Source organism: Vidua chalybeata, chromosome 5 (genome assembly GCF_026979565.1).
Source record: "Vidua chalybeata isolate OUT-0048 chromosome 5, bVidCha1 merged haplotype, whole genome shotgun sequence".
Taxonomy (NCBI): domain Eukaryota; kingdom Metazoa; phylum Chordata; class Aves; order Passeriformes; family Viduidae; genus Vidua; species Vidua chalybeata.
The window spans coordinates 7,880,932-7,905,784 of NC_071534.1; the positions used below are offsets into that span (position 1 = coordinate 7,880,932).

The following is a 24,853-nucleotide window of genomic DNA, read 5'->3' on the forward strand; positions in this document are numbered from 1 at the left end:
CAGAGACAGCCTGTCTGGACACAGGGATAAGACAGGTAGCATAAGCTACTCCTGCTTGCAATCAAGTCATACTGAAATCTTGCTATCTCCTGACTTTGCTTGGCCCTTTTCATTGAAGTATTTTTGTATACTGTGTGCACTATTCTACATGATGCTTTCCACTAGTTTCTTCCTTCTATAGCACAAAGAAAACTGGAATAAAAGGATTTTAGTAAGGCTGAGGGAATTCTACAAGTCTCCATTCTTTCATTCATCAATTAATGAATTTCCATAATCCACTTCCTTAATCCACTTCTCCCCACAAATCAGAATTAAAGACATCTTCTGAAATAATGCACATAAATAGTGCATGTGTTGTGGACAGCATCCAGCTTCATAATTGATTTACACATACCTTCTGTTACTTGTCCTGCTGAAATCTGTGGATTCATAATTCATATTCTTATATTACTAACCAGGGTGGTCTAAACAAAAAGCTTCAATTTAGAGCTCTATCCCAGGCTTTGTGATACCACCGCCCTGAACTGGCAGAATTGTTTCTGCAGCCAGGTGGTGGAACCTGATCAGGAAACTCACCTGAGTAGTAACCATCCTGGCAAAGAAATAAAAAAGTTAGTATTAATCCAAACCAGTTCTCCAACGGCAGCTGCAAAAAAAATCTGCCAACACAGAGGAAACAACAGTTTGAACTGGGAATAGGCAGTAGAACTACTTTTTCTCTTCTGGCAACAGTACCAGTTGAAGTGTTTATAAAACTGCGCTTTTTTTATTCAACAAGGCTCACAATGTTAGCTACACACAGACAAGTGGTTGAATGCCCTCTTGAAGAAGCCTACAAAAGAGAACCCTATCAGAGGAAAATCAGATGAATTATCTTTTCTCATTAATTTATGATCAATATTTTCTATTTTCTTGTATTGGTTGTTTGGGGATTTTTTAAATAGAAGTTTTCAGTCTGCTTCCCAATGATCTATGTGATGCAACACGGAGCTAAACCATGACTTGGCTGAAGAGACTGAAGGGAAAACTGGTGTTACAGACGGTACAGCTGACAATAGTAACTTCTGCTAGAAACTTCCTTTCTGAACTCCTCAGCCTGAAAGAAGCACGGAAAGAATATTACCCAAGCTGTGGGGAGATAAAGAGTGAAACCCCACTATTGAGTCATTGAACAAACCTCACAAAGAAATACCTACACTTGTTTTAAGTTTAAAATGTTGTCCTAAGTTTCCATCAATTTAGAAACACCTCCTTAATGCTCCTTAACTACATCTCCTTAAAATCCGCACCTGTCAGCTACATTTGACAACAATACATAATGCTTAAACAAAACTGTTAAGGGTATTTTGCAGACTTTTTGGAGACCTAATTCAACTCAGAGTGATACCAGGAAGATCTATCAGTGATTTCTTTTAAAGGAGAATTGTGTGAGACTGCAAGATCTTCGAGTGTAAATGAGGAGCACTTAGAACAATGAATACTGCAGGGCTGAGGAACAGTCTCTCATCAATATAAGGTAAGATTTACCCCTAATTGTGTGTAATGTTGCAGGAAGTGCAACAATTTAAACACAAAATGATTGATTTACTTTATGACTAAAGAGACACATTTTCTCTTGCTTTCTCAAGGGAAAAATAAACAAAGAAGTATTTTTCAAAAACCGGGACTTCCAGTTCCACAGGTGAAAGTTTTTTCCACTATTTATCATGTAGGGGGAAATACTACAGAGATCATATGGGATCCTAAACACACACAGGGATTTAACAAATACCCAGCACATATCTTCAGTTCCATGACACCTGCAGAGTGTTGTAAAAGTTTAATATCTTCCTAGGTTGAAGTGCATTAGAAGTCCTCTTCCTTTATTAATCTGTTGCTCTGCTCTTCTGCCTATTCACTGATCTCATAGTATATCATAATATAAACAAACTATAAAACAGGACTGTATCTTGATAATGATGCCTAGAGGAGCAAGCTTCCCAAGCATGGATAAAAATGTTTTAAAACATTTTCTGTACTTTTCAAAATTATTAGAAAGTATTTCCACTACAAGCTAATTAATAAAATTAATTTACTTTAAAAAGACCCAACAAACAACATATAAAATTTCCCCCATTTGGTAAATGAGACTTCTTCCTCTCAGTTTCCTTCCTAAAAAAATGACAAAGTCAAAAAGGCATTATGCATCGAAACCACATCCAGGGAAGTTGTATATAGTGTGATGCATTTACAGGTACTGAAATTCCTGCCTTCACACAGGTACATAATAAAAAAAGTTAATAGCACAAACATACCTTTTTCAAATGCATGGAGGTATTTCCAGTCAGGTGAAAGGCAGATAAAAAAAACTGTACTGAAGAACAAAGCACTGGTCCAAATCCCTTCCCTTATACCTGGGTGAATAACAAAATTATCGTATCACCTCATTTAAAAAGCCAAGTACTCAAAAACAAGAAAATGAGTATTTAAAGACCCTATAAATCTTAGGCTGCCTACATTGCAGATGAACCATTACTTCTAGGTATAAAAAAGCCTATTTCATCATAACAAAACAGCTTTCACTACAAAAATCAGAATAAATATTATTCTATATGTAAATATAGCATAAAAAGTCCTGCAAAAAATAAGCATGAAAGCATGCAACACTGGCTGAAAAAAAACAGAGAAATGTAAATAATTTCTCTATAAAACAGAATTGAAAACTGTTCCTCTCAGATGGCAGATACAGTATTATTTTCAAAAAAAAAACAAACCAGGACAATTAAATATCTTATATCTTATATATTACTCAACAGAGAATTTTTCTGAACTGAAAGGACATGTCTATACCAATGTGTCTATACCACAGCAGACACCAGCCACAAAAATCTGAGGTGTCCTCCTAGTGTCCTCCAAACCACCTCCAAGTTTCTGTCTCATGGAAGGAGGCTGCCATAGGACAGCTGTTGCATCCCAAGGACACCACACACTGCTGTAAAAAACCACATTGTAGTTTCCCTCATATTTGGCAGAATTTTTAGATTGATTTCCAACAAAAACCCATGCCACTGAGCACACAAGGATGCTTGCTCATTTAAGGAGAGACTCCAGACTTTCTTACTGCACGCTGTTGTCACATTGCAGCTGATCTGAAGCTGCCCCCCAGACTCAACCAGCCTAGAAGTAAACAAGTCCCAGGTCCTTTGGGTGAACAAGGATAGGTTGGATTAAAATCTACACAGGGACCCTCGGCCAATGTCATTCAGCCCTAAATGCAGATGTATCATTGGCCAGGGAGCTGGATGGTGCTAAGACCTCAACCAACCACATGTGTAAGCGAGGGAAATTTGAAGCTCCTATAAAAGGAGCTGCGAGAATAAACTCGAGGCTGTTTGTCGCAAGGACCTTTGAGAGCTGTGTTGTTTGGATGTCTCCGACTGAAGCGGTATGTGGAATAAATAGACTCCACAACCTGGTGTAGTTATGAAGTGAGTATGTATCGTCAGCGCCCGGCACAAGTGAGACAGCTCTCCTGAAACTTGTGCCCCGAGCCCTGGTCTGAGCCACATCTTTATTCACCAAGGTGTTCCATGTACATTACATTGCACAGCCTTTCCATACGTGTTCAACCCCTGGCCCCGCCTGTGCTCGCCTCGCATGGTAATTAGATCCACGCCCTTCTGAGCATGCGTTGCTCACGGTGGTGATCGCATGGGGGGTCTGTCAGTGGTCTCTGAGGCTGAAGGCCATGGTCTTCTTCATGACTGGAACTTTTTTTCTCCTTTGCGCGAGTGCTTTGGTCCCTTGGTGCTTATCTGAGTACCTCTGTCGATTTTGATCAGCTTGGAGACAGAGGAGCTCCTTTATCTAAGTTTCTTGCATTCCTGGTCTTCTCCTGGTATTGTTCTTTATCACAAGAAGCTTCAGAAATTTGCATTTTCCTATGCCCTTTGTACCATGGCAGAGGTTTCTTAAGTAAAAGGTTAAAATTCAACACACAATTGTACAAGCTAAAATTTAAATGCTTAATTCATATTGCTAACTTAAGTGAACCCCCAAAACCTCCATTTCATGACAAATTACTCACATCATATAATACACTATTCAAATGCTGCTCCAAAAATTAACATTTTCTTCTTGCCTTTTATATTTTCCACTGTCCTAATGTTTCTCATCAAACATGTGCTTCTCTTGAGTAGCTAATCTATTCTTACCTAGCTGAGTAAAAGAGTGGTGCTGATGGCAGCTGAAGACCTCAGATCACAAATATCCACAGATTTTAAGTATTAAGTTGAGCAGAAATTAGCTAAACTGAGAGAGGGTGACCTCAGATCTGAGTACCATTTGTGCACCAGGTTTCCTCTGGGTAGTGTGTACTAGTTTGAAAGTGAACCAGTGAGAGATTCAAAGTCAGAGCTACAATTTAATTAGAAAATAAAAATAAATGCAATAGTACAGGAACACTGACAAGAGCCACAGTACAACCTGACGGTCTGTTGGTCAGGGTGACGGTAGCAGTCCCATTAAATGGTGTCTGCAATGCTGTTGAAGTAATAGATGTGGTTCTGTTGAAGCAGTGATCCTGTAGAAGGGTTGGGTCTTCCTCTGAAGGTCTGGTGGTGGTTATGGAGCTCTTGTCCTCTGGGAGTCCAGTAGGTAAGGCCACCCATGGTGTTCCAAACTTCAGATTATACCCACGCAGGAATTCTTGGTTCCTCTCCATGGGCAGAGCATCTCACAGCGGGATGATGTAATTTTATGAGTCATGCAGTGAGGACTGTTGGACTTCTAACAAAACTCTAACCCTGGATCAACCTTGAGTTTGTCCCCTGGCGCCTGCCAAGAGAAATAGGTGCCGACCCCATATTACCGTGCAGAGATGAATATTTCAAATCATCCAGTTCTTTTGCTTAGTGTGGATCAGGAGTCCTTACAGAACAGAACAGCCACGTTTCCAGTTAAAATACTTGGTAGGAATTCCTAAGAAACCTTCCAAGCAACTGCACAAACATAAAAAAATATCAATGGGGAAATGCCTGGAATTAAGTTTTATTATTATATATCACTATTAAGTGACTATATATCACTATTAAGTGACCTGGAAAACTCCTTATTGAACGAACATTTTACAAATAGCCTTTCCCTTCAGCACTGTGAGCGCCCTACTTAAAATAGATAAGAGTTGACAGATAAAGCAATTTAAAAAGCTGCACTTCTGGAATAACAAAATGTGCAGACAACGGAGAAAATGCTTAGTTAAATAAAAAATGTACTTTGAAAAAGAAGACCTTTTTATTTTCCTGCTTCTTACATTCCAGCATGATAGCTGTATTTGACTTCTTTGGCTCTTTTCAGCAAACTACACTTAAAGCGCCTCACCCTTGGTAACAGCAGACAACCTGTCACAGCCCCATACCTTCAGGTGATGCAAAGGTGGGCAGTGACCTTTTCAGCTCAAATCGAGTGTGTCTTGGCAGGACAACGCTGGATTCTTCCTTCAGCTGCTCTTTGCTGTTCTCTGTCCCCCACTGGGACAGGATCAGCATCTTTATTTTCAGCACTCAGGCCGGAGAGAGTCGGACAGAGCCCCCTGTCCCCGAGTGACTGTCACCCGGCCGCGGAGGTTTTTCCTTTGGTCATCGGAACAAGCCGCCATTTAGCAGGTTTCTGGACTATGCTTTCCTACAGGTCTAGGGCATACACTAGCACGCTGCTTATAATTAGCATCCTGGTTATGATTAATTAAAACAGTTATTTAAAAATGAACGAGAAGCAGGGAAGAGGAAGCAGGGCTGAGCAGCAGGAGAGCCCGTGACAATCCAGGGCACGGCCGCCCCCTCAGCCGCCCTGAGGCGCCTCCCTCACGTGTTGAAAACGATGAATTATGTAATTCAGAACCAGTGAACATCAATTTGATAAAAAATGTATAAATAGGTGAGAAAGTTTTTTATCAGCTTCTGCGTGGAGGCCGAAATTGTGCCGGGCACCCACAAAAGGCTCCTGGCCAAGGACGAAGCAGTGCCCGGCTCGCCGACACAAACACACGCCGTTTGGGGCTCAATTTTCCCGACGCTTTCGGGGGAATTTCGTAAGGCCGCGGCTGGCGGCGGAAGTCACGTGACCCGCGGCTGGCACAGGGCCCCCTTCCCTCGCAGCGGCCTTTGGGGCGCCGCCCGCGGCCGCCGGTGGTACTGCACCTGCCGGCGCTGCGCCTCCGGCCCCGCCCCGCTGCCCCCGCCGGGCGCACGCGCGGTGCGGGCGGGAGCGGGCCGGCGGCGGGCGCGGCGTTCCCGCTTTGGGCCGCACCGAGCCCCGTCTGCCGGCGGACACCGAGGGGGCGGCATCGGGGCGTTGTGCGGGCACGGCGGGGCATGCTGAGCGCGCCCCGGCGCCGCGCAGCCCCTGAGGAGACCCTGCCTCCCGCCCGCCGCGGCGTCGGCCCCGCAGCGTAGCGCGGCAGGAGAGGACCGCCCGCCCGAGCGAGTGAGTGCCGCGGGTCCCACACGTGCGAGGGGTGACCGGGCACGAGCGGGACCCGTGCAGGGGAGTGCGGGGCGGGGATGGAGGGAGCGGGGCGGCGGCGGGGTTTCGGGGGGGGGAGTCGCGCCGGTGCAGGCTCATAGGGTTCGGAGGGCGCGGATCGGTCTGTGGGGTGCGCAGGCAACGCGCGGTGTCCCCGCGACGGAGCGAGCGGAGCCGGGAGTCCAAGCGGAACGGGAGCTCCGCGGGGACGGGGGCGCGGAGCGGCCCCGGCGGCATCCGGCTTCCGCTTCCTCCCGCAGCGACACCGCAGCGACACCGCCGGGGCCCGGCTCCGCTCCCTCCGGCACCGCGGCGGTTCCGGCCCTCGCTGTTCGGGCGATGCTGCCCCCTGCAAACCTCCGGCTAAGGCTCGCTTGCGAACGGCTGCGTTAAATAGGGCAGTGAAGCTCCTGGGCGTATCTCTGTAGGTCAGCAAAGCATCTGTGTTGTGTTGTTTTTTAAACAAGGAGAGCTTGTTAATCGAACACGAGTTAGGCTGCGTATCAGGAGAAGGTTCTTCCCCCAGAGGTGCCGGGCACTGCCCAGGCTCCCCAGGGAATGGTCACGGCCCCAAGGCTGCCAGAGCTCCGGGAGCGTTTGGAAACGCTCTCAAGGCACAGGCTGGGATTGTTGGGGTGTCTGTGCAGGGCCAGGGGCTGGATTTGGTGATCCTTGTGGGTGCCTTCTGAGGATATTCTGTGATTCTTTGATATGTTTCTCAACATACTTCTATCTCAGCCTGTTCAGAACATGTGCTCCGAAAACTCCATGAAGTTTGTGAACACCAACCAGATGTAGGTTTGTGTTGTTGTTTCACGGCATAGAATACACTTCAGGTTCTCTGTTAGATTCATGCTGGATCCTCTACAATGCTTTTAAAGAGAAACTGTGTAAACACAAGTGCGTGCAAACAACCTGGAGCTTAGGTCGACAAGGTTTTCCCTCTTTTGGTGGGGGACAAGCTCTGTAGTTTATGTGCTCTTTCAATAACTCAAATATTTAATGTAATAATGAAACGAACATATTTAAATAATATTATAGTATATTACATACATAAGGTGAATATATGCAGAATATATATATAGAGAATACTTTTATTTATTATAAATTAAAAATTAAAATGTAGCACATAATTTAATACATTCTATATAAAAATGATATAATAAAGCAATAATATAAATAAAGGTGACTTTAAAATAATTTTTTTTTAGCTTTTCAATGGGTTAGATTGAAATGATCTCTCAGGGGTTATCAAGCAAGGATGTCTTCTTTCAGGACAGAGTGGAATAGGGCATTTAAATATGTATACACAGGCCAATCTTTGTCCCTCTGCTTCCAGAAGCTCTAGTAACTTGACCTTATTTGTGATGTGTGTCAGACAAAATTCAGGACTTGGCTGTGTCATCTCCAAGACTGCTGTGCTGCTGGATTTACTGTTCTAAAATGTTTTAATATATAAACAAGATGTCTTGTAACAATGTTACAATTTCCAGCTCTGAAATTCAGCTATTTGTGGCACTTTTTTTTGTCTTTTTTTTTTTTTTTTTCCTGGGCAGGTCTTAATCACAAACCCAAGGGGGTTTTGGAAGAGTTTTAAATTTTGTGCTTGTTTGAGATTTAAATTGCAACAAAACTACATATTTCCTTTGGTAAGTTTACATATTTAGTGTCAGAAGATATAACCATAGTTAGTGAAATACCTCTTTTTTTCAAATAAAATTCCAGTTCAGTGATTGCTTGCCAGGTTTTTTAGATTGAATCCAGCAACCATGTTTTCTTTCTTTGGTTTTGTACACAGCTCATAAGTTGTACTTTAGTAAAATGGGACTCAAAACAGTTACAGACATTCCTTCTGCAAAGCTGATTTTGCTTTACATCACAGCGGTAACCAGAAAAAGGATGATTTCTTTGCTTACAGTAATTGCTCTAAAACCCATGGCATGACTTATGTGTCCTTTGTAGGAAAGCCAATCTCATTTATTTGTAATTTTTTTTTCAGATTAATAATGGCCAACCAATCCAATTTTTTAAAGGAGAGCATTGTCTTCAGTCTTAACCAAGCTCCCTGCTCAGTTGATTCAGTGGGTCCTCATTAGTATTTATTTCAGATGTTCTAAAGCAACTCACTTTTTTCTTGCTGCTTACATAGGTATCCTGAGGTGGCAGTGTGGAGTGGAATATGGAATGTTTTAACCACAGCTTTGGGGTTTTTGTAGCCCTTCAGAATGAGAGTATATGAGTTACAGTTCTGAAAGGAATTTTTCCAGCTGCTAAAGAAAATTTATCCCATAACTGTACATTTCTGTTGTTTCTTTAATTTAAGATTGAATATGGCTGATCACCCCAACTTTAATCTCAAGTGCTGGTGATTGTTTTTGCCACAACACTTAGTTTTCAATTGTCATTCCAATCTTGACTTTGTTCTATATGAACTGCAGTTCCCGTTGTTTTGTTCTAAGAATACAAATTGCAGATCACTGCCACTTAGAATTTAATTTCTGTGCAATTCTTTCTAGGATTTTTTTGTTTCTTCTACACAGGTGTGGAAAAATGGCAAAGAGAATTGCAGAAAAGGAACTGACTGACCGAAACTGGGACCAGGAGGATGAAGCTGAAGAGGTAAAATACAAATTAGTTCCCTGCTAGTAGCTGTTTACATTTGCTGTGTATCTTGTGCATAAAACCTACAGTAGAAATGGTTAAAAGTTTAGCAATTAAAGATAATTTTATAGAAGTGGATTTTTAAAAATTATTTCCATAAAGCTTCCAATTATGCAGGCCGTATAGCAAAGCAGCTTTTAAGAGTTAAAATTTCATCAGTGGTTCTGGAGAAAGAAACTTCATGTTTCTAGAGGGAACCCCAGGCTTGTTAAAATGCTTTTGGACTCTTCAAATGTGTGATAGGTATTTATTGAACTGACAGGAAAAGCAGATTTGATTTCTGGAGATAAATGCTCTGTATGCCTCCAGTGTATTTTTTTGAGGGTCAGTAATAGCTAATTTTAGAGCTATGTTAATTTTAGCTGAATTTCCCCACACAGCCAGAGGAATTAGGCAAATAGTTAAGTGGTATGTTTCACCTGATTGTAAAAAGAGATTTTCACCTTTAATGTCTCATACTTCCTTATGGCTCATGTTTAAACAAACTGGTTTAGCTTTTGTCCAACTAAAAGTATTAAATGCTTAGGCCTGTAAATATAAAAAAGAAAATTACTCTTCCAGGAATTTGAATATAAGAAAACTTAATTTCCTCATTTGTTGCAGGGTGATACTGAGCCATTAGCTGTCTTTGCTAGTGTTTGAACTACAGCAGGCTGCTGGAGGTTACCTTAGAGCCCACATCTCCATATAACTGCTCCAAACTCTGGATTACTGACAGATTCCCTTCAGCAGAGACATCTTAGAGCTGTGTTTTAAAAAAGCAAAACTTACATTATTTGTTGTAATAAAATGGAGATAGCACAAAGAGAAATGTAGTGCAGAATCAGAAAAAGTTTTCCAATTATCAACTCACCTTCAGGTAGCTGGTAAGCTAATGGTAGTGCTGTACTTTAACTTCTTCCCTTTTTTGTTTGGTAGCAGTGTTAGAGTTCTGTTCAAAACCTGATCTTGGCCATCCCTTCATGTTGTGCGTTTTGCATATTCCACTAATGATTCCATAACTTCCTCTTCAAGGTGGGAACATTCTCTGTGGCAAGTGAAGAGGTCCTGAAAAACAGAGCTATTAAAAAAGCAAAGCGCCGAAATGTTGGGTCAGAGGTAATGTAGTCACTGAACATGAGTGCTGGAGTTTTACTCAGTTACAAAACACATCATCACACTCAGGTTTTTACTTCCTTGGGTTTGTAGTGATGCTGGATAAAGTTATCATTTCAACTCACCAGGTCATATGTGCACATGAACTTTGGCTTTACTGTTCCACGCTAAGAATAGGGCTAAGGCAAAAAAATGGTAATGCTAGTTTGACTGGGTGAGCAGGACACCTTGCATATTATTGAAATAAAAATAAAGAGTGTTTCAGACACAATGTTGTTTGCAAATGGGTAAAACAGCATTTTTACTGCTTTACTTCCATTTTTTGTAGAGATGGACGTATGGAAATGCAGAGTTATTAGTAATCGGTACTGGAGGGCTGGGGGATGTCTCAGAAGCTATATTAGTAAACACCCAAATACTAAGCTGCTCTGAGAATGAGAAACATGTATTTAGTTAAGAGTGCTGCTACTTTTTTTTCCTCCCTCCCTGTCAAGAGCTTTAGTGCCATCTACTCTTTGCATTAACAAATTGAAAATTGAAAGGAAGTTAGCCTTTGTTACAGGTTTAGTCCCTGTGAAAGCATTATCCCAGTCCAGCCAAATTGTTGTCCTTTCAGAAATCCTTGAGAAATGCTTTGTTGTATATATTTTTCCCAGACATCCTTTGAACAGGGCATGCATCATGTTAGAAATAGGCCTGGAGCTTTATGTGTTACACAGATTGCTTTAGGACTGGATGGGACTAGGCACAGTTCTCCTATGCCTTCTCCTATGCTTTTGATTTTCCTTCTTCAGTCCAAGCACTGTAAATGAGGAGGCTGTCTTAGCTCACTAATGCCTTGAGTAGTTTTAGCCACAAATGTGGTAGAGGCTACAGTTAAGTAAAGGATTGTATTGGAAGGAGGTGATGCAAAACATAAACTACAACTTGAGCAGGAGAGATTCAGGGTTAAATGGAATAGGAAAAATAGAACAGAATGAGAAAGGGCACCAGATGGGTTGTAGAAGTAGTCAGGAGACTGGCAGCAGACTGTTAGAGCTGATAGAAGGGCTGGTGTACTTTAACCCCAGCTGACAACTAAGGACCATGCAGCCCCTCACTCTTCCTCCTAGTGGAATGAGGAGGAGAATCGGAAAAATGGATAAAAGCCTGGGTTGAGATAAGAACAGTTTAATGATTGAAATTTAATCATTATGATAAGGGAACCCGAAAAAGGGAAAGAAATAAACCCCAAGAAAAAGCAGAGATGCACGGGACAGTTGCTCACTACCCACTGACCTCATCCCATCCCCAAGCAGCAATTAGCTGCTCCCAGCCACCCCAGTTTCTATGCTGGCCATGACATTCTGTGTTCAGGTCACTGTCCTGGCCGTGCTCCCTCTCAGTCCCTTGTGTCCTGCTCGCTGGCAGAGCATGAGACAGTGAGAGGTCTTTGATTGCAGTGACCACTGCTCAGCACCAACAAAAACATCCTTGTGTTATCAACATTCTTCTCACCGTGAGTTCAAACCACACTACTGTACCAGCTGCTAGGGAGAAAATTAGCTCTATCCCAGCCAAGACCAGGACTACAGTCTGGACAAAGTCTATAACGCAGAAGAGATGACAGGACAGCTGAAGTTGTGTAAGAAACCTGTGAAATATTTACAAAAAGGTAAACTTAAAACTTACTGATGTTCCTACATGGAGAAAGCAGAATGCTGCAGTGAAAAAGACAGCAGTTTAACTGGAATTTTCAGAAAGGTGGGATTGATCAGAGGGAAGCACAATAAAAATGCCTGCCTAGAATGAGAATGAAAAGCAGAGGACTGCACTGGAAAAGCTAGCACAAAAGGAAGCAAAGAGACCCATAACCACAAGGTCAGATACTGGGATACAGCCTGAAATTGACAAGCTTTGCCATTTCTTCAAAAGCAGAAGAAACTCAGAAGCAGTCTTCTCTGGTTTTCCAGAGACACTGAAAGTTCACTTTGAGTAGTAAAAGTTCATTACCTCCAAAGGCCTAAAAATTGCAGTGCTTTATTTGCATGTTAATTGTACTTTGTCTTAGAAACATGTAAGAAACTATACCATAAAATAATACAGTTGCAAAGACAGTGATCAGAACTGGATAATGAAAAGGTTTCAGAGATAGATATTTTGTGGTCAAGTACAGTCTGTCTTTGCATCTTCCATCAGTCACATTGGAATATTTTGGGTAAATCACAAGAGGTGACTTTATAGGTGACTCCAGAATGATGAGTGGATTAAAGTATTGGGCTCTTAACTGCCGTTGTAAATGCTAAAAGTTGTTGAAAATAAACCTGAAATTACATAATCCTCTGTAGTTATTTAAAGAAAACAAGATACTGTGAAGGTCTAAGAGGTAGTCAGACACATCCACAGCTCTGAGCAACTTCCATGTATCCACATCCTAGACCCAGTTTATTTTCATACCAAACATCTGAGTCTGTTAAAACCAGTAGCAGTGTGTGTCATAAGGAAGCTGTTAATTTTGTTTGTGTAGCTGACACAGTAATGCATGGAATGACATGATGAACTAGGGAAAAATAAACCAAAGATACCAGGAATATTAAGTGGGGATAGGATTTGTGTGGAGAAGATGTATGTAACTGGTTGCCTCTTTTTTTTTTTTTTTTTTTTTTTCCTTCCCAGTCTGAAAGTGGAGGAGCTTTTAAAGGGTTTAAAGGCTTTGTATTGCCTTCTGGGAAAGGAGGAGGTGGCTTCAGTGGATTCGGGAATGGAGCAGGAATAAAGCCTTTGGAAGGGCTGTCTAATGGAAGCAGTAGTGTCTCTAGTACTCCTCCTTTCAGCAGTTTGAAGAGCACCTCTGAAACACAATCAGCATTTGGTAAGTTTTAAATAAGAATACATATTTATCAACACTTTCAGTCATAAAATTTGTAGGGTTATTTTAGTAGTGAAAAAACAAATTTAGACCATCTTATAGTAGTGTTTTAAGGTTTTGAGACTTTATACCTCTTTGTAAGATTTCTTGTTATTTTAGAGTGCTGGAGGGACAAGTTTTCACATGCAATTTAAAAAGGTGGCAACTAAATTCATATTTCTAATGCTGGAGGTAAAAGTCTTCTAGGCACAGATGGAAATGGAAGGCACTGGCATAAGGCAGTCTGTAAAAGGTATAAAGCATCTGGTAACATGTCCCAATTATTTGAATTTAAATAAAAAATACATGCTGCATAGCTACGGTCTTCATCTGTTTTTCTTGTACATCTGATGTTGCAGGCAGTCTTAGTAGAATTTTATCTGTTACAGTTATACCTACATTTTAAGACATTTTAAGTACTTCGGCATGTTGAGCTGTCATGCTTTGGAATTCCCTGAGGAATATGAGTTCTGTCCCTTTGTGCTGGACATGCAGAAATGTTAACCCTGCCACCATAGAATTTTGGAGTCACCATGCCATAGAATAGAAATGGTGGAGTTTGAGCCTTAGAGTAACTTGGATTTCAATGAGCTTGAATAAATTAAGGGAAACTGAAATATTCAATGAGAATTTTTCTAGTTTGCTTCTAAGGGTTTTTTATACAGAAATGCTGAAAAGCTTGTAAAATTATGGGCTAGTGCACTCAGGGTGGTTTAAAGCACAAATGGCAAGAGATAAGTTGAGTTTTTTTGATTTAATAAGTGTTACAGCTTACTGAAGTTGTTAGATTTTTGTAAGATTTTGAAGATTTTGGCAGTATATAAAACATAGGGGTTTTTTTATATTCTGTACAAGATGTCTTTGATTTTTTTTTTATACACCAGTGTGCTCCATCTACTTTGCCTATCCCTAACTTACTTGTCTAAATGAAAACTTGGGTCTGCTCAGTGGCATGGGAGTACCTGGGGCACAGTGTGGTGACCCAAAAGAAGGAGCTCAGCTGAGTAAGGATGAGTGATTTGATTCAGAAATATTGTGCATGTTTGGCTTTTAAGAGAGCTGTGCTTTCTGGGTTAAAAAAAGGGTTCTAAGCCACATTTCTCACTAGGTCAGCAGAGCATCTGTGTTGTTTTGTTGTGTTATGTTTTTAAACCAGTGCTTATTAAGCAAATGAGTTAAGTTGGGAAAAGGTTCTTCCCCCAGAGGGTGCTGGGGCACTGCCCAGGCTCCCCAGGGAATGCTCACAGCCCAAGGCTGCTGGAGCTCCGGGAGCATTTGAACAATGCTCTCGGGGATGCACAGGGTGGGATTGTTGGGGTGTCCTAGGCAGGGCCAGGAGCTGGACTCAGTGATCCTGGTGGGTCCCTCCCAGCTCAGGATATTGTATAATTCTGTGATTTTTCTTGTAACAGGATCCCCAGTGTCAAATGGTCCCAGTGCTGCCGTGTTTGCTGAGAAGAAGGCTGTCAGCCCAACAGCCAACGGCGGCAGCCAGCCCTGCTCGTCTGGCGGCGCCTTGAGCGCGGCGCACGGCTCTGGCGCCTACCACAAACAGCTGGCTGCTCTCAACTGCTCCGTGCGTGACTGGATAGTGAAGCACGTTAACACCAACCCCCTGTGCGACCTGACCCCCATCTTCAGGGACTATGAGCGCTACTTGGCCAGCATTGAGCAGCAGCATGGAGGCAGCAGTGACAGCAGCTCCGAGAACGAAAGCAGCAAGACCCCTGGCCCGCAGGCTGTTCCTGTGTTTGGGAGTTCAAAGCTCCAGCAAGGCTCCACATTTTTGTTTAACAACAAAACTGAGGATACCTCAGACAAAAAGCCTGAAGCTTCATCAGAAAAAAGAGACCCGTTGTTAGGAGCTACATCAACTGTCTCATTTAATTTTGGCAAGAGTGTTGACAGTTCTGTTTTGTGTTCCCTTGGTTCAGGAACATCTAGTAGTTTCTCATTTTCTCCTGGGAATTCAGGTTTGTTTGGAAAAGATGCAAACCAGGCCAAGTCTGTCACTGCACCATCCACCAGTTTATTGGAAGCTCAGACAGACAGTGGCAATAGTGATGACAAAGGTAAATTCTATGTATTTCTATTTAATTAGAAATTAATTAATTTCAGCTGTGAGTGTATGTGACTTAAGAATACTAAAAAAATGCAATACTAAGTTCACTGAGATGATGGCATGGTGTAGTGTCTGAGGAGGTTTAGGCTGGATATCTGGAAAATGTTCTTCCCCCAGAGGGTGTCGGGCACTGAACAGGCTCTCCAGAGAATGGTCCTGGTCCCAAGGCTGCCAGAGCTCTGGGAGCGTTTGGACAACACTCGCAGGGATGCACAGAGTGGGATGGTTGGGGTGTTCTGGGTAGGGCCAGGAGTGGACTCGATGATCCTGTTGGGTCCTTTCCAACTCAGGAAATTCTATATTCTGTGGTCATCGTCATTCTTAAACTTGAAAGTACAGAATTATACCCCTAATAGGGAGAATCCAGCCTTATGTAAGCAACACCAAAAGTATGTGCTTATCAAGACGTACATACTTCTGTCAGATTTGTATATGATAATATAAATATAATAGGAATGGAATGGAATGGAATGGAATGGAATGGAATGGAATGGAATGGAATGGAATGGAATGGAATGGAATGGAATGGAATAGAATAGAATAGAATAGAATAGAATAGAATAGAATAGAATAGAATAGAATAGAATAGAATAGAATAGAATAGAATAGAATAGAATAGAATAGAATAATATCTGAGGACAGGAACTGATGAAATTTAAAGCAGCTGGTATGTTCACCTTTGAGCCTGCTGGACTTCAATCCCAATACTTTTCCTAGTAGGTTTATCAAGAGATCCCTGCAGTAAAAAGCATCAGATACAGAACGGTTTTGTCCATTTTACTTAATAGATTGTAAGGAGGCCAACAAAGTTACGTAGTACCTGATAGCTTTACTCTGGTCTATCAGTCTGGTCAGTAGGCTGATAGAAATCCAAGTAGCTGAGGGGCTGGAAAGGCATCATCTGCCACTCTCTCTTATCTGTCATTCTGCAACTAATTCCCATCCCCCAAATTAAACCTGGATCTTGGAAGTATTTATTGTGCTTTACTTGAACCCATTTGTGGAGCATACTCTTTGAAATGTGAAAACTGTTTCTGTTCAAACAGAAGCTTTTGACTTACTAAGCTTTATATTGATGGTGTTTGATTGTTTGGTATGGGTTGGGTATTTCAATCCCACTTAAACTGAAGGTGAGGATGAAGTTGGTTTAAGAGCTGAATGAAAAGCAAGTAACACTTTTTTTTGTAGCTGAAGCTGCTGCAGAGTGCACATGGACTGAAAGGTGTTCTGGCTGTCACTGACCAGGCACGTGTCCATGTCAACCATGGTGGGCATAAGGGACTTCCAATACAGTGCCAAAATCTGTGCTCACAACATTAACATATTAAAACTTTCTGTTTAAAGGAGGGGAAGAGGAGGAAGAAGAGCCACCAAAAGTCATTGTTAATGAAATAAAAGAAGATGATGCTTTCTACTCAAAGAAGTAAGTGACTTTAACTTGAAAAATAAAATTAATACCTGTGTATTGCTATTCTTCACCACTGCAGTGCATAATTAATGACATGTCCCTGACTTCCTAATAAATAAAGCTTGTTAGGAATACACATAGAATATGAATTTGTAAAAAAATTTAATTACAGGCAGGAGCGTGTAAGATCTTATTAAAATTCTTCTGTGTCTTGGACACAACTCTAATAATTTGTGTTGTAGATGTGATCAGCTTTTTAACAAGTTAAGATGTTTCTGCCTTCATCAGGTTTTGTACAGTTGCTGGAGCTTGGCCTTTACCACAGAAACCTTATACAGTACTGCTGGAAAATCCACCAGGTGGATTTGCATAGCTTAAAAGATGACTCTTCAATTGGAAAATGTTGATTATTATTATATAAAGGAGTGAACAACTTGTGCTTTTGAGCTCAAAAATGAAACTGGCTCCACTAGAAGCAGTTTTTCAAAGTATGTTCAGTAGTCCAAGTAATTGTGCGTCTGCTTGACACGCAGCACAGAATTTGTCCTGCTACAAAAAGTCATTAGATGTATCTGAAAAGTGTGTGCTACTTTATTAAAATGGCTTTATGCTTATTAGAGCCTCACTTAAAAAATGTTTGTAAATTGTACATTAAAGTCCTATTAAAACTTCAGAATGATACAGCCAGTTCTTATGAGTTTCTAATTAGTTTTTTTTTTAAATAGCTTATATTTATTGCTCCCCACAGGCCCTGAGTACATGTTGCTGTGCCTTTTACTTTTCCCTGAAAGTAATACATTTATCATTTCAATACTGAAAGAAATAATTCACTTTCTCTTTGATCTCCAAGTGCTGTCGGTTAGCGTGTGAAACCATGTCAAGAGTAATAAAAATTTAGGTTACTCACAGCATGTTAAATCCTGATTACTGTTACTGTGGGTCAGATGGATACATGTATCTGGGAGATAACTTTTTATTTCATCTCTACATGGCTGCACAAACAAGGATTTGGGTTTTATTTTTTTTTCTCCACAGGTGCAAACTGTTCTACAAAAAAGATAATGAATTTAAAGAAAAAGGTGTAGGAACATTACATTTAAAACCAGCAGGAAACGAAAAAACTCAACTCTTAGTACGAGCAGATACCAATTTAGGTAAGTACATTTTTCCCAGTAACAAGTTTTGATGTCAAAATTCTTGCTAAGCATTAGGGTTTTTTGGGTCTTTTTTACATAGCATTAACAGATACAGAATTGATGAAAACCTTTCTACTTTTTTTTCCTAAATCATTTACAATACTGACAAACACTTGGATGTCTCTAGTGAGCATTACAAAAGAGAGCACACGAAGCAGTGCAAGAAGTAAAAGGCTATGGTGTATGTTTGGGGACACAAAGTACCTGTTTTACCCTGGTTTGTCCAGATTAACATGTCTGTCTGAATCAGAACATTTTGCTTCTGCTTATGAACTGCATCTGGTGGTCAGAAGAGTAACTTGGCATAAACTAAGCACTGTGACTGGATTCCTCGTTTGCTGCTTCTTCCTTGTCCCCTTCCATTTCTCCTGTGTCCCCCTACTATCATTTGATATTCAGGTTCCTCCATTTAAAAAAGGAGGATGCAGTATTTGCAGAGATTTCTTCATTTCTAGTGAGGAAAGAAATCTGAGAGCAATGGCCATGAATAGATGCTTAGGAAAGAAGAAGACAAACATACATGATGTTTGTGAATTGCCTTCCTTCCAAACACCACCCTAAATCTCTAGTTAGTATCTATACTAACACTGTATTGCAGTAAAAGCTAGGAAATGGCTAATGGTAATTTTTTCCCCTCCTCAAATGCAGGAAATATACTGTTGAATGTTCTAATTCCACCTAAGATGCCATGTACAAGAACCGGAAAAAACAATGTTCTTATAGTTTGTGTTCCTAATCCACCGATCGATGAGAAGAATCCAGCTGTTCCTGTCACTATGCTAATAAGAGTGAAAACAAGTGAGGATGCAGATGAGTTGCACAAAATCTTACTGGAGAAAAAGGAGGCTTAAATAAGTTGCAGTCCATAATTTGAGGAATTATTGCCAAACTGCTGCTGCTCTTTTTTATTTCCGTAACTTCACTTGAACATTTAATTCTTTACTCTGATATTAAGAACTGTTATAGGAATTCTGGAAAAATGATGTGAGGAAAAGCTAAACTAGCTAATAAAAGCTTTAATAGAACACAAGTGTTGGACTGTGCTCCCTCATTTTCAGTATCTAAATGCAGGACCTCTTCTGGATAAAGCACATGGATGTAAATCCAAGCATATGTTTTTAGCACCAGTCGACCAAATGGACAGAAATCTGAGTACAAAAACATGGTACCAGAGCTTCCTTACAGACTGTAATACAATGCAACCACCTCCTGTTTTGAGAAGGGAGGATGTTCAAGCTTACCTATTGTAACTGTTTCTAGACTGCAGATTTTTAATTGGTCTGTTGTATTCTGGTGAAACTGACTTTTTAGACTCAGTGACGGTACTGCACCCCACCAGTGATGATCTCCATTGTGCTGGGTCTGTACCCTTGCAGACAGACCTATGTGCTTTCAGGACTCAAAGACTGCAGATATTTAAAAGAGAATTTGCTTGTATAGTCTTGTTGACAGTAGTGGTTCCTCCAGAGGAACTGTCAGTTCTGTTCTTACTGTAGGCAACAAGCGAATGATGTGCAATATAGTACAAGCAGACAACTGGAAGACAGTTTTATCTTGGACCCACTGGCATCCCCTGGCTTCTGACAGGTCAGAGGCAAAGGGTTGCACTTCCACGTGGTCCTTCCGAGGTGTTTGTCCTTAGTCCCGAAACCCAGCTGAGGCAGAGCTGGATGTGCTGCATTGGTCCTGCTGCTGGTACTTTGCTGAAGAGAGCTCTTCCCACCAACAAACTTCAGGACTTCTAAAGACCTTTCTGTTGCCTGTTGCCCTTGCCAGGAGACACGTGCACAAGGGTGTGTGTCAGTATGTATTTTTCCATGTGATAAAAATGCTATGCTGCACTGCATTAAGCAGCAGAGTGCAGCTTTGCCAGCAGCTTTCTGTTGCATGTGGGGAGCATGGGGTAATTTGTAAACTTAGTTTTCAGCTGTGATAAAAGTAACCAGATGGCAATAATTTGGAGATCAGAACATTCATTTTGGTCTTGGTTTTGCTCTCAACTTTGGTGGTTTAATCCTTTTCTTTTTTTCGAATGTTTGCTGGAAACTCCTTCCCTAGTAACTTTTTCTACTTTGCTTCCAACTCTGGGACTTCTCCAAGAGCTTGATGATAATATGAAACTTGAACTGCTCTCAGATGTGTTGCACTGACCAGCTCTGGCAAGATGGAACAAACATGCTTTTTGCCTCTGGCTAATGTGACACAGAGGAAAACCCCTTTCCTTAAAAAAGGACTTTCTCCTTAAAAAAAGTCAGTGTGACACAATTCATACAGGGGACTTGGTAATCCAGCACAGTGGCATCCTGTGGGCAGGGAACAAAGAATAACACCATTTGATGAGGTGCAGCACATCTCACCTGTACCCCTGCTCTGGGGGGAGCAAATGGCTGCCTCTAGGCCTAATTCACTGCACAATTCAGGTTATGGCCCTTTTCCCCCCCTCTTCATTAAAAGGAGGAAAATCATTATTTTATCTATCACCCTGTTGACCAAAGTTCCAAAAGAAAGGCCTTCACTCACATTTCAGCCACACATAGTGTACAAGAATTGCATTTTTAACACTGGAGTGTGAAGGGAAATTAGATGCCATTTGAGATATTTGAAAAATAAACTGGTGCCTTTGTGGGTTTCTTTTTGCATCTGGCTAAGTACTTAAACCATTGAAAGTCAGTGACATTGCTTTCCTCAAAATAAGATACTTTTTTAAAAAAAAAGTCTTGCTGCTACCTAAATTGGAGGCCCAAAGCTGACAGGGTGTGTCTAAATGTGTATGAATGAAAAACAGAATGCTGCCTAATAGTTTAGTCCAGGCTCTGGTCCAAGGGCTCAGTTAATTTTGCATTTGTCTTTTGACTGTAGTGTCTTAACCCTGTCTCTGTACAGAAAGGTTTGTAGACAGAGCTCTGGTTGTACATTCCATAAAGAAAAGCTTTGTCTATAAAAGCTTGGCCTTTTCTTTGCTTACTTCTGAAAGCTCATGGATTTGGAACTGTTCCTTCATCCTTAGGAACGTGGACCAACAAACTGAACTTAACACTTCTTTTCTTATGCTTCCCTCTAAAGAGGGGCAGTTGTTAAGTTTTGCACACATGGATGTGGCCCAATTCTGACAGTACACCTCTGGCCAAGCAGAGGGCACGAGTGAATGGAAAAATAAGTAGAAGAATAATAAATTGTGTTGGAAAGAATTAAACCTTTCCCTGGCCATCATAGCAAGTAACACTTGAATTCTTCTGTGCACGTAAAGCCAGTCAGTAATCAGTAAAGCCAGGGGAAGGTAAAAAATTGGGATGTCACCTTCATTAGAATGTAAAATATATGCATAAACATACAATTTTAAATATTTTACATGGGGAAAATTGCCTCTGAAAGGACAGGAAAGAATTTCCCTGCAAAGCAGATTTTAATCAACATCAATTCATGGTGACTTTACCATTATGTGGACTATGAAGCAGGAAAAGATAGTCATACACTGACAAACTTGGTGCTCAGGTATAAAGCACAGCCTTTTCCAGCACTTTAGAAATTTCTGATGATGCTTCAGTTTCTATGTAAGGAATACTAAGATACAGAAATGCTGTAAAAGGCCAGAGATTGTTAAATAGAAATAAAGGCCTTAAATGAAAAAGCAAATTTCATGGAGACCACGGACATCAGTGTACTATTGCCTTCATAACAAACTGGCACATGCTATCCAAGGAAAGAATTTTGATCAGAATTCCAACTCAAGGAGGCATTCCTGTGTCTTGGTTGGTAATGTATTTAACAACTGGATATCAGATACCTGATGTTAAAGATGCAAGTTTCTGCCCCAATTTGCGTTAATGCCTTCGTTGTTCCAGGTGTATGTAGATGTTGGAGTGTCTTATCCATTCCTCCTCCTCTAATTTTGAAGTTTCAGCTGGAAAAGAAACATCTCTGCTTCTTTTAATTATCAGAATAATTTCTAAGGGAGATTATTACAGTTGGCTTGAGTTTTATTTTAAAATAGTAAATTGCAGTATGCAAGGTTTAATTTGGGAGGGCAACACTGTGTTCCTCTAAGCCCTTTTGGTTGATGGATGTGAAAGTTTATATTAAATTTACAGTTCAAATGAACATACTGTAGAACATAACTGAAGTTCAGCTCCCTTTGCAGCACTGTAACATTTAAATTGTCATTAAAGATTGACTTTCCGATGCCTTAACTTATTTGCATTTGATAAAATTTTGTAGCTGGTGCCTGTGTGCAGAAATTAACTGACATTAAACAATTTAAAGTGGCATGAGCTAGTCTAAATCCAATGAAGATGCTGAATGTGATGATTTGTTAGTTGTTAGTAGATTTCAAAATGCTCTGAATTTTTCAGTGGATACTTAAGTTTTACATAATGTGTATGTTAATGTTTTCATTAGTTCTGATACACTGAGGACGTGTACAAAAATCCATGGAAAATGTGAATAAATGGATGGAAGATTCATTTGTCTTGTGTGAATCACTTTCATTTTGAGTGTATAACATGGAGTAATAAAATGAATTGTACAACCAGTTGCTTGCAGGTGAACTCCTGCCTGGAAAATTCTGCTACTAAAAGAAGGAATGTCCTGCCCTGCCCATTCCTGACTTGGAAACCTGGAGCCAGTTCAGCAAAATGCTTCGTCCTTGCGAGCTGAGCCAGCTTGGAGCAAGGAGCTGGGGCTGCCTTGGAGGACAGAGGGAACACCTGTGCTCACACAGCAGTAGAGTGACTGGTAGAGAGACTGACCTCTAAACCCTCCACATGAATATTAAAGGATTTAGAAACCACATAATCTAGGTCTACCTGATGACCCTTACTGAATTTACTTTAGATCTTGCCTAGAGGCAGTAACCTAAAGTCAGGCTAAAGTAATTCTTTTCTTCATTGGTTCGTGACAGTTTGCAAACACAAGGAAAAAAAAAAAAAACCCAAAACCCCCACTGAATGAAATTGTCAGAGACTTGTCATGCCAAGTATAGTTCAACTTCATGCACTTTGGATGCGTGTTGGCATTATTCCACATTTTGGACACTTCTTTCTTTCCATTTAAAAAGACTGGCATCACTGTTTAGAGTCTTCCAAGCTTTTGGCAGTCATAAAGAAAAAGCAAAGTAACAGCTCTGAATGGCAGAATTATTTTTCTTTTTGGGCTGGGGTAACCTAGAACATCTGATGCCTAATGCTTTGCTAATCACCAAAGATTTTATCTCTTGCATAAGAGGAAGGGGCAAAAGCAGCTGTGCAGAAGACATCAAGTCTAAGACTAAGAAAGTGCAACACTCCAAGAATGGAGTGTGTTAATCAAAATCAGTCTCTTTCCTGAGCCAGCAGGCAAATACTCTTGCAGGTCACAACCACATTTCCAACCACAGCCTGCAGCAGCTGGAACCATTCATGTGCAGAGCACAGCAAGAGCTTAAGGTGTGCTGGTTTGGGCTGGGATAACTCTTAATCTTCCCAGTAGCTGGTAGTGGCTGTGTTTTGGATTTGTGCTGGAACAGTGCTGATAACACAGGGATGTTTTAGTTACTGCTGAACAGGACATGCACAGAGCCAGGAACTTTTCTGCTCCTCTCCCAGCCCACCAGTGAGGGCCTGGGGGGACACAAGGAGTTGGGAGGGGACATGGCTGGGACATGTCCCCAACTTAGCTTTTCCCAACTGGCCACAGGGACATCTCAGACCACATGGTGTCACGGTCAGCATACAGAGCTGGGGGGAGATGGAGGAAGGCGGGACATTTGGAGTGATTGCATTTGTCTTAAGTTGCTGTGGTGCGTCACGAAGCCAGACTTTCCTGGGATGGCTGAACACCTGCCTGCCCATGGGAAGTGGGGAATGAATTCTGTTTTGCTTGTGTGCATGGCTTTTGCTTTTCTGTCAAACTGCCTTTATCTCAACCCACCAATTTGCCCACTCTCATCCTTCTAACCCTGTCCCCATCTCACCAGGGGGAGGAGTGAAGGGCTGAGCTGCTGCCTGGGGCTAAACCACGAGAAGGCTGTGTGCGTGTCACTGACTAGTAAATACTGACAGTAAGAATGTACACTTTAATCATGATCCAAACAATGCCTCAACAGATAAGCTACCTGCCACAATAAACCTCATGCTAAAGACAAAACTGAAAGGCAAATGCAGAGCAAGAGCCAGCCGAGTAACTATGGGTACCATCTTTGCACAAGGCAGGACATGGGAAGGTGTGAACAAGTTCAAAGTTTGGGCAACAGCTTTGGTAAAATACTTGCTTCATAGGAAGTTTGTAAAAAAGACAAGACAACTAAAGTTGAATTGGAGAAAAGCAACAACTTGCTCTGAATATTCCAGGGGAAGATGGCTGGAAGGCAAACCTCTGCACAAGCTACAGTGTATTACTGTGAGCACTTGAAGCTGAGTGAGTTGCATGAAATACAGCAGTTGCACCAAGGAACCAAAGGTTGTACAAAATGAATAAAGAAGCAGCAGCAGAATTTACACTGTTTCAAGTAGTCAGTATACTTATCCCAGTTTCTGTTAGGTTCGTGTATTGCTCATTTTTTCAGGCATCACACTTGTTTAGAAATTCTTACTTGTATATAAGCATGCTGCATATGGATATTTATTTTGATTACAATCAAAATGGATTATAATCAGAATAAATACCCATAATAATCAGTTTAGTGGGTATTACTGTTAGGGACATCATAACCTTTACTGAGAGGTAACAAAGAAATTAATAATCTCTGGAAGTCTGCAGAGGTTTAGCATGGATGACATAATACACTACAACATTTTTTGTCAGAACTATGGCTGATACTGTATCTGGAGCCCTTCCTGGACTGGTGGGCCCTTAGGGGCATTCTTCTCACCTGCAGATAGCAATTCTATTGATGGCAATTCCAGGGAAAGCTTACAGATGGTTCACTGTAAAAAGAAATGTCTAACACTGAAAAGAAAATAGTGGTTTACATATCAAACTTACTTTGGCAGTTTATGAAATCTGTGTTT

General features: G+C 41.2%; 2 protein-coding genes across 5 annotated transcripts in view; one reads left to right on the plus strand and one right to left on the minus strand.

Annotated features, from left to right (window-relative positions):
* Nucleotides 1–24,853, minus strand: part of KIAA0930 (KIAA0930 ortholog) — a 145,295-nt gene that overhangs the window by 58,137 nt on the left and 62,305 nt on the right. The window lies entirely within an intron of this gene.
* Nucleotides 6,254–22,330, plus strand: NUP50 (nucleoporin 50). 4 transcript variants are annotated; one of them, XM_053942966.1, is made up of 9 exons: nucleotides 6,254–6,462; nucleotides 8,058–8,150; nucleotides 9,042–9,120; nucleotides 10,177–10,260; nucleotides 12,913–13,108; nucleotides 14,557–15,216; nucleotides 16,611–16,689; nucleotides 17,710–17,828; nucleotides 18,519–22,330. In XM_053942966.1, exons 3-9 carry the CDS (start codon nucleotides 9,052–9,054, stop codon nucleotides 18,719–18,721), a joined length of 1,410 nt encoding a protein of 469 aa, XP_053798941.1. In that variant the 5' UTR covers nucleotides 6,254–6,462; nucleotides 8,058–8,150; nucleotides 9,042–9,051; the 3' UTR covers nucleotides 18,722–22,330. The 4 variants fall into 4 exon arrangements, with proteins under 4 accessions (XP_053798941.1, XP_053798940.1, XP_053798942.1 ...); XM_053942965.1 differs by lacking the exon at nucleotides 8,058–8,150; XM_053942967.1 differs by lacking the exons at nucleotides 6,254–6,462; nucleotides 8,058–8,150 and adding an exon at nucleotides 6,608–6,929.

Bases quoted from the DNA above. Each gene is read 5' to 3' on its own strand.
- NUP50 (XM_053942966.1), top strand. From the start codon at position 9,052: ATGGCAAAGAGAATTGCAGAAAAGGAACTGACTGACCGAAACTGGGAC. The intron at 15,217-16,610 runs GTAAATTCTATG...TTCTGTTTAAAG, and splicing joins TGGCAATAGTGATGACAAAG to GAGGGGAAGAGGAGGAAGAA. The intron at 16,690-17,709 runs GTAAGTGACTTT...TTTTCTCCACAG, and splicing joins GATGCTTTCTACTCAAAGAA to GTGCAAACTGTTCTACAAAA.